This window comes from Anopheles bellator, chromosome 1 (assembly GCF_943735745.2).
Source record: "Anopheles bellator chromosome 1, idAnoBellAS_SP24_06.2, whole genome shotgun sequence".
NCBI classification, from domain to species: domain Eukaryota; kingdom Metazoa; phylum Arthropoda; class Insecta; order Diptera; family Culicidae; genus Anopheles; species Anopheles bellator.
Window position 1 is genome coordinate 49,773,734 of NC_071285.1, and position 9,725 is coordinate 49,783,458.

At 53.7% G+C, this 9,725-nt stretch overlaps 1 protein-coding gene across 1 annotated transcript in view; it reads right to left on the minus strand.

The window, feature by feature from the left end:
• LOC131215781 (POU domain protein CF1A) overlaps positions 1 to 8,981 on the minus strand; it is a 10,626-nt gene extending 1,645 nt beyond the window's left edge. Inside the window, exons 1-3 of the mRNA XM_058210177.1 lie at positions 8,847 to 8,981; positions 129 to 410; positions 1 to 32 (exon numbers count right to left, since the gene is read on the minus strand). The exon at positions 1 to 32 is cut by the window's left edge and continues 1,645 nt beyond it. Of these exons, the coding sequence (XP_058066160.1) occupies positions 1 to 32; positions 129 to 410; positions 8,847 to 8,981 (449 nt within the window). The remainder of the gene's footprint in view (positions 33 to 128; positions 411 to 8,846) is intronic.
• Between the last annotated feature and the right edge of the window lie 744 nt (positions 8,982 to 9,725).

Genomic DNA, 9,725 nt, shown 5'->3' on the forward strand with positions numbered 1-9,725 from the left:
GAGATGTAGGCGCTGGCGGCGGCAGCGGCAGCGGCGGCGGCGGCCGCCGCCGAAGCGGTCATCCCCACCGCCCGCGGGCTGCTCAGCCCCTCCACGCTCGCCGGGTACGGCTCCAAGTTGGGGCTCACTTTGCCGATCTTCCACGCGAACGGATTCCAGCCGCCCACATCGATCCCGAGCCCCCCGCCGCCTCCGCCGCCGAGCCCTCCTCCACCGCCTCCACCGCCGCCGCCGCCGCCGCCGCCACCGTTTATCCTTTGGTGATCGATGGTTTCTCCGTTAGTGGACCGCAGCGCCACGAGTCCCTCCAGTGCCGCAGCCGCCGTCGCTCCTTCGCGTTCTCCGCCGCCTCCTCCTCCGCCGCCTCCGCCTCCGTCCGCCTCCACGGCCGTCTTCGCCGCCGGCCACTCCTAGCCGTGTGGGTCGGGTCGGTGCTCCGCGCCTTCACCGAACCGGAAGCCTCCTGTTCCTGCGCCTCCTGCAGCTCCGTCTCCGGATTAAGCCTCTTCCCCCGGACCGGGCATACGGGCCCCCGGGCGCGGACAAACACCGGCAAACAATCGAACGCACGCACACTGGCGCACGCGGCCAACTTTCATTGCCGGTCAGGCCACTTCCGGTCAACACAAGCGCACCGCACACGCACACGCAGCCTCCCTAAGGTTTGTTTTCTATTTTTCGGCCAACCCCCGGCCTACTGTTCCACTCGCTTCGGGACTTCCGGCTCAACGAGGGGGGGACCCAGATTACTTCAATCAATTAACACGAGAACACAAGGACACAAGGACCACAACGTCTCTCTCTCTCTTTCTTTCTTTCTCTCGCTCTCTCTCTCTCTCTCTCTCTCTGTGTTGTGCAAAAGCGAGTTGCATCCAGAGGACAACAATCAACACACGGTACACATTCACTGGTTGTGGGTTGTTGGTGGGGCCTGCCGGAGGTGGTGGTCACTGGCCACCCTTCTGCACTCACACGCGGACCCGGAATTCACTGCCGAAAAATTGCGCCAGCCCTTCACGCATTGATCGATCGATCGCGCATTCGCGCCAATCAGCTGACTGGGGGCCGCCGGGAGTTCACAGGACACGACTTTCTTCACGGCACAAACCGACCCGGCCGGAAGCCTATCACGCGGTTGTTGTTGTCGAGCGAGCGAACTCGGTGATTGGGGCCACAGGATGGGCCCTCCGACACTTTGGAACGCGCTGTTCGAGTGAGGCCCTCTGTGGAGAGGCGCACACACAGAGAGAACCGGGGAACACAGAACCGCACAACCGCGCGGCCACGTGCAAGCTGTTCGAATGACGCCAACCTACGAAACGAACAAGCCGATTCAACCTACGAAAATCCCGAACACGAAACGAGAGAGAGAGAGCAACTTTTCTCTCCCTCTCTCCCGCTGACTCGGTCCCGCCGGTTGTCTCGCTCACGCGCCCGCGTCGGCAGTTCATACTGTCTCACTAAGCACGACCTCAAACTCATCTCACGTTACGCGGCCGTCACCAACACCATCTCACGAGCGAGACTCACACGCAGCGACGGATTCGATAGCCACGCCTCCCGGTGAGCTATTGGTCGGGTTGCTCCACCTCGCTCTCGCTCACGCTCACCCGAGGGGTTAGCTCGCTCCCTTTCACACACCACGGCCACGAGTGCTTTTCCCCCACTCAAATGCGTGTGGCGTGTTCGCGGTGTGCGTGAACGCGAAACTCACCACTCAACACAGCGACGCTCGCGCTCACTCTCGCACCGTCTCACTTTGGCCCGCTGCGCGAGAAGTCACTTTCCATAGCTCACCACAGCTTGGCGGTGGTGAATTTGGGGGCCGCGAGTTTGAATCCATCCGCCCGCAAGCAGCCCAACCCGTGTTCATCGCAACGCTCCGTTTGGCTCCGGGAGGACGCGCAACGGTGGCCAATTCCTGTGACCGGTTACGGTGGCCAATTCCTGTGAGAAGTGATTTCAAGAATTTTGTATAATCGAGAAGCGAAATCAGTAAGTGAAGCAATTCGCCGGAAGCCGACGGAAGCTGCTCAACTTCAATCACGCAATTCTTCCGGAAAACTCGGCCACCGACGGAACTATCGAGCTGTCGAGTAAGTATTGTTAGTGACATTATACAAACGGAATTTCCCGGAGAGCAGTAGCAAAATGTCGGCTATCGGTCCAGTGCTTCTTGGCTGCCCCAAAACAAGACCGAATACCCCCCACGACCAACCATCATTATGCTGGCCTGGGCTGGATCTTAAAGCTCCCGTTCCGGAGCAAAAACAACGTCACCAAAAATGGTCCTCCAGCTCCAGCAGTTCCATGACCAAATCTGGTCGCCCGGTCTACCGTCACCGAGATCGACCGAGATTTTGGGGGAAGCGAGGCCAAAAAAGGCGCCCATGGTACGACGACGACGATGGCAGCGATAAAATTATCTTAAACTTTCTGCATAAATCTTGTGCACCGAACGGCGGCACGGAAGGAGCAAAACACGCACACAGCGACGCACCGTGCCAGACATCCGGTAGACAAAAAGCGGATGCGCCATGGCTTCGCTCCCGGATCATCGCGGGTCCTTGCCCTTGTCCTTGAGCTGAATTTCGGCGCGCACCGGCGAGACGTCACAGCATTAAATTAAACAACAATTTTGCACCTAATTCGCGCACAGCATAGAACCTGGGCCGGGGTCTGGATTGGGGCCCGGTCGGCTTTATCGCTCGAGAGGAAACGACTGATGAGGACATCCCAGCATCCCTGATCAGGTACCGGGGCATGTTGCTGTCTGGGCACAAACAAAACGACCGAAGGAACCGTCAGCCGACAAGCTGCACAAACGCCACAAAAATCGATTTATTGTCCTCGGAGGGTATCCCTTTTCGTTTCCTTTCCTTTTCTTATACTTTTCGCGCACTCCCTCAACGACGAATCTGTAGGATCCAAACCCGCGGCCCACTGGACTCCACTTGGCTTAGGATTAATCGGTTCGACTCATCTGCATACAACTGTGGCTACTGTAGACACCCCAGAAAGGCACGACACCCCGAAGGTGTCATAAGCGAGGAGTTGCGGTCCGAAAATGCGATGGCCCCAAAAGAACAGAAAAGGATCTCCGATCTCCGGGAGCCCGCGGTGATAAATGACCCATCATTACCGCCGTCATTAGGCAAACGGCTACCAGAGAGGCATTAAAATAATAAAGATGGCACCATTCTCCAGGCCCGGTCACGGATGGGGATTGGTTTTTGCTGCGTTAAGGATCTTCTACATCGGAGGCTCGCTGCATCAGCCGTGGATTGCGATTCGGGGGTCCGGTGGCGAAAAGATAAATTTCCCCCCAATTGTTTTCCATTTGTTTGTGTGATGACACGATTTTGAAGGATGTCCCGATGTCCCGCCAACACGCCAGAACCACCTGTCGAAGGGGTGCGCCCAGTTCGTGTCGTTTGACGATTAGGTTCGTCACGACAACCCCGAAACTATCGATTGATACGGCGAACGGCGTGCTTCGCGAGTCCTGAACTAATATTGATAAGTGAACCACGGAACCCGAATCGATACCGGACCGGGAGGAGGTACCAAATAAATCACGCATAAGTCGCATTTTGCGATTTGAGCCAACCCATTTTACTGTCTACTGTTTAGTGTATTGCTTTTTAAATTTCTCGGTTTAAATAATTTATCGCAACCCCCTTCGGTCTTCGGGGTACGGTTCGAATTCGAAGCTCCAGCACGCTCCGGCCAAACGTTTCCGGGGTTTTCCACTCACGCACTCCGCAACTCAAAAGTCGTAAACTGTCGTCAACCAGCACGGCTCCGATGGGACCTGCGGGCCCGCGCCGAACCCTACGACGAACTAGTTTGTTTGTTTCTATTTATTACTGTCTTGTTGCGTTGTTACTGCCGTTTCGGGTCAATCGGACCCACGAAAAAAAAAAACCAGGTGGTACACGATGATGGGGCGAGGTGTGGCGCACTTTTGGCAGGGCCTCACGATAAGGCGAGTGTAGGGTGGAGGGACGGGGCCCTTGGGGAGGCCTGCATGAAGCCCATCGGCATCGCGGCGCATATTGGTTTCCGCGACGTGCCGATTCACGGCCCACGGACCCACATTAAAAATTAGCCACCTTGCACTACTACGATCTCTCTCTCTCTCTCTCTCTCTCTCTCTCTCTCTCTTTCTCTCTCTCTCTCTCGGCCTCTTTCTGTGTGTGTCTCTATCCCCTTGCCCCTGGGAACCTGCGGGTCATAAGCAGGTGAGTAGCGAGCAGAGGGACAAAAAGAACAACCCACCCTAAAGGCACACATTTCACACCAAACGGCGGGAATTAGCATAAATTTGGTAACAAGGCAGTCGCGGCCACGGCAGTGCGCCTGCACTTGGCTCTCCCTACTTGGGTGTGGAGTTTCGGAGCTTCGGAAGGGTTTGTCCGCTGCTTTTTTGGTGCCTTTTCAAATGTAAACACGCAGCTCGGGCCCGTAACGGCTTGTCGGTGACAGCTTCCGTTGTCTTCCGGTTGCGTTTTATTGTAAATTTGTGTCCCATTTCAATTGCTGAGTTCTTGAATTGCGGGCTTAGTTTATTAAGTTTTTACTTGGTTTGAATTAGCTCACTCATTTGCCTTCGGATGATGAAGGGTGCAAGCTTTCGAACTGGAACATATTTTCACCGACAACAGCTAAGAAAGGCCAGGACACATTCCCGTTAGACCCACCCATTAGAAGCCCATAAACATATGACACCGCAGAGCGGAAAAACCGAAAAACCAAACCGAAACCGACCGACTGTTGCACCACCACCCGGGTGCACTTCAACCTTAACGCCACCGATCATCCCCGGTCGGTCGGTCGGGTTGGGCCGCTCGGCAAGGGGTGCATAATTATGCATAAATTAGGGCACCCGTTTAGAAAGAGACCCGCCGACCCACCACCACACGCGTCTTTGACTTTTTCACACTTTCCACGAAGAGTGACTGGAAGCGAGTGAAAAACTTTCCACCAACCCGAGAGCCAACCGCGGGGAGAGTTACAAGAATTAAAATAAAACTATCAAACAAAAAAAAATAAGGAGTGTGGAAATGCTCAGTGCGAGACAAATGAGAGAAAGAGACCGGTTGCCAGGATTGCATTTTGGCCCTCGCAAGCCAGGTTGAAAATGGCAGCTGTTGACACTGTTGGAATTTATTACCAAACCTTACGGCGCCCGGCCAATCGGCTTATTTGGAAAACAAACAACGGCCCCCGAGTGGATGCGTTTTGTTTTTACTTTCATTTTCCCTCAAACGGGAACGGAACTTCAAGTGAAGTGCGCAATAAAAGTCATCGCAATGTAACGATCATCGGTTAGCCTATTTGCTTTGCCCCCGATCTTATCCTGCACTCCTTCGCCCTGCGTGATCAGTGTCCGTACGTATTGGTTTGCGGGCCCCGCCAAAAAGGTGCTTAAAAATGGCGCCGAAAAGCTCCACGGAACGAACGAACGAGATTGTAAGCAGTGCGAAAACGGCAGATACACGTGGAGCGAACGGGGCCGGGTGGCCGCCCCAGAGCCCGGCCCGACCCTTCCATGCCACCGCTCGAAGCAATAAATTCACCGTCTTCCGGCAATTAATTTTATTTTCTTTCCCTCTGCTCCACTCGTTACTCATATACGTTTGTCAAAATGCCGGCCCCTCAGGTCCTGCCTGCCTGGCGTTCCGGGCCCACCGGTGGTTTTTTCCTTCGGTTTCCCGCCGCATTCGTCGATTGGCCATTTCCCCGTGTCGATCTTGGACCGTCGCCGTGGTCCGGAAAAGTGTGCAAAGAAAAACCAGGCGAAAACCGCAGTCGGTGTGGGCGGTTAGTTTAAAGCACATTTTGGGCCACGATTTCTCCCCCTTACGTGTGGCGTCGGGACCTTAGGTGGCGGCCCCGCTTCAGGCAGCGCCACAAGCTGGGACACTATTTTCCACCACCGAAAACCATTTTCCACCACCTGACAAGACGGAGGCCACGGGCATTAAGTTTGTTTGCTGCTCTTTCCTCTTCTACTCGATCTCATCGGGTTCCCCGGGACTGGGCCCCGAAATCCCCGCGCTCCGTTTGGGAGGCTTTTCCCGCTCTCCGCCGGCCACAAACCCGCAAATGCTTTACGCTTTATGATGCGTGACACTTTTTCTCATTTTTCTTGTCTCCCTCGGAAGCTTTCTATCTATCAAGACACCAGGGGTACGTATGTCCCTCCCCGCTGCCCCCGTGCCGATCTCCACTGCCACCGCGGTCCCGCAAGACTCAATTAGGGGGCCGACGATCGTGTACTTGGCGAGCGATCCACGAAAGATCCCGGAATCGGAACGGAACCCATCCAGCCGTGACGTCCACGGCACGGAGGGTGTACGGTGCGGGGCGGTGAGACCGTAAATAACGGGCCCCCGGAATATGTCCGCAACGATGTGCTAATGTGTGCTCGGCGCGGTCGCGGTCATCGACGAAAGCCGACGCCGTTCCGGTGCCGTTTTTCGGGGCCACCACCAGCGATGGGCTCACTTTTTCTCCGGCAAGACAGGGCAGTGCATGTGTCCCGGCACCGGCCGCCGGGTGGTGTGCAAGGATGGGAGGGGATCGAGTAAGTAAGGTCCGTGGTGAGCACTATCTGCGCTCGTTTTCTCCGACATCTCTCCGGCAATTTACGATAGGATCACCCTCCTTCGTTGTTGTTTTTGAGGAAGATCGATGTCCTTTTCGGTTATTTAGTGCCGGTCTTTTTGGCATGGACGCAGCATATCTTCACATCAAAAAGGGAGAAATTACGACTACGAAACGAATGCATGCCGACCGTCCTCCGAACCGGTGCTGGCCACTTTTCGGTTCACCCTCCGAAGAAGAGGAAATTTCGTTCGCAACAAACTGCTCGAACTGCTCGAATCGTGCTCAGAAAGGACGATGTTTCGGACGCCATGCATGTGTCCTTGCTAACGCCGCCTGCTTCGCTCTTCGCTCCGTCGCACGATGGGTCATGCGCAGTCGGTGTAAATCCTTTTTACTGTTACTTGAAACATCCGTTGTTCAAATCGAACGTTTATTGTGTTCATTTGATGGCATATTATACGGTCTGTTTTATATTATTTACTATTACACAATAAATCGGGGTTTTTCTAGAATGAAGACTTTCATTTGTTTTGAACAAAGGGAACTAAATGTTGATTGAAATTCGGAATGGGATTTATAGTTTACTTACAGTTTACAGCATACATCAAAGTATTCAACTAACTAGTAATTGCGACAAAGGAAGAAAACTGACTGTTGATAAATACGGGTTTGTCAGGCCCCTTAAAAGGATCTAATAATATAGAGAAAAGAAACCGAAAACAAACAAAATTTGGCATTACGGATCTTTCTAAATAGCATTCGTTTTAGTTATTTCAATGATCGAGTTAATAAATGTCAGTACCATTAAAATGGTATGCTTTAAAATATCGATTTTTTACTTGTTCCCTCTTCTACGTGCCCTCTTTTACTCAAATGAGTTGCCAAACTCAGTGTCAAATCAATAAAAACACCCACCAACTTCGGAACATCCTTCCGGAAAAAACACGTGCCACACAAAAAACTGTATCCGCCGCATTTCGAACGTGCCGTTGTGTCACAAAATGAAACAATAACATTCTTTCTCATTTAACCACGCTTTTCCCCGCTTAAGTTCACCTTCGGGCGGCCAAAATACCACCCAGCGGACAGCTCAGTAGAGGGCATGTATCGTTGAGTTATGAACTCCGGAGCGTCCCGAGCGTGGACTTAAAGATAGTTCCGAGCATCGCGTGGTCGGGATGGTCACTAAAACCGACACATAAAATTTACCGCCACGTGAAACTACTCTCCCTCCTTCTCTCTCTCCCTATATCTCTCTTTCTCTCTCTGTCTGGCAGAACTGGCCGGTCTGGCAGGTTGGTACGAGGAGTGTAAATAGTAACCAAATTACTACACTTTATTCCCCGAATACACTTCGAGGCACGTTGCCTGGCCGTTGGGTCCGTGTCGCCAATATTTCCCGGCCAAGGTCTGGCTCCTTAGCTCCGCTCTAACTTCCCTCCTAGCCATGTTTGTCGCGGGGCCCTGCGAGGCACACGGGAACGAACCGGAAACATAAAACAAGTCCCGAGCACCGTGTTCCTTTCGGTCGGGGCCCTCCGAAGCCCAAGGTCCACACCGGCCGGAGAGGAAGCAAATTAAAATATACCGAATACCATCCGCGCCCGTGTGTATGTGTGGTCTCCTGGCGTTGTTTCGCTACCCATTTCGCAAACGCCGGGTGCCCCGGGTCCAAACGCCACCAAATTACACTACGGCACGTTTATCCTAATGGATAAAATATTAAGGCTGCCACTGGCCCCAACCCGGTGGGGAGGCTTGAGGGGGCACGATGTTGACACCAGGCCGGACCGCTCCACCAACCAGCGGGACCGGGTGTTCTTGCAGCTCACAGAAAGTTGTACCGCAGCGGTCGCCACTTTCTCGGTTGGCTCGAAGACTTTCGTGAACCCGTTCGTTCGGTCGGTTCCTTTTCCCTCGCCTGAGGTACCACAACCGCACCCCACCTAGCCCCCTGGCACCCGCCGAAAAGGTCTGCACTCATTAGTTGGCCAGCGCTGCCCTGCGAACTGTGGTCCTGATACCTCGGTAGTTGACTGACAGAAACACGATGCTCGCCGGTCAGCCAACGAGCGCCACCAGAAGGAGGTCACCGGCGAAAGGGCGGCAGATGAGGTTATGAGTGTAAACTGTCCCCCCCCGCACCGGCCGCCGAGAGGTCCTTGCAGGCGTCGAAAAGACTCCCGCTTTGGGTCGGCTGCTAATCAACAGCAGCTGCCACGGTACAGGACCAACGCAACGATGGTGACCCGACGCTCCGGAACCGGCCCGGTGGTACCACCGGAAGTGTGACGAATAAGTTTGTGACCCCGGACCGCGAACGGTACTGACCCTGCCACGGCGGTAACGGCGTACTCGTAGTCCATTTTCCACGCGAAGCCCGGAAACGTACGCAGCGATGGGCGATGTCTGGTCCGGCTTGGGAACCTTTTCCGGAACTAGATTTTCACTGTTATGAATAAGCTAGCTCTTTCTGAGAATTGTAAACGGTGTTTGACTCATTTTTGAAGTAGAATATTTCACTAAAATTAACAATAATTAAATCCTTCGTTAATAAAAATGTCCGCTGACCATAACAAACTAAAATAAGAGCTAAAACCTATTTTTCTAGGCCACATGAACGAGTACGAGGCTTTAAAAATTTTATTGAGCCCGAACCGATAGCATACTGCCGAGTTTTCTCCCAATTCGCCGATGTTAATGGGAAAACGTTCCGCGGAAAACTGGGCAAAGTTTTACGTTCATTTCTGGTCCAATTAAGCTATGCGGCTGTCGGGCGGACGAACCAAAAGATCCTTACAACGTTGTTGCGGCACACATCGCATTCGCTTATGCCACACCCCGTAGCTGCCTAATTAGCATCGTATTAAACAACCCCAAACTGCGCTAAATACGCCAAACGGTTCGCCGGTTCGGACCGGCCACGACGACGGCGACGGAACGCGCTGTAATGCGTTGGGAGCGGGAAAAACGTGTAACAATAAATACACGTTGTACACTCTCGATGTCCGCACTTTTCCGGAGTTTTCCCCGCGTTCCCGGTCCCGGCGCCGTCTGTTTGCTGCGCCTTCGCCGTGGCGCTAGTAAATAAGTGAAATTTACGCGTCGCT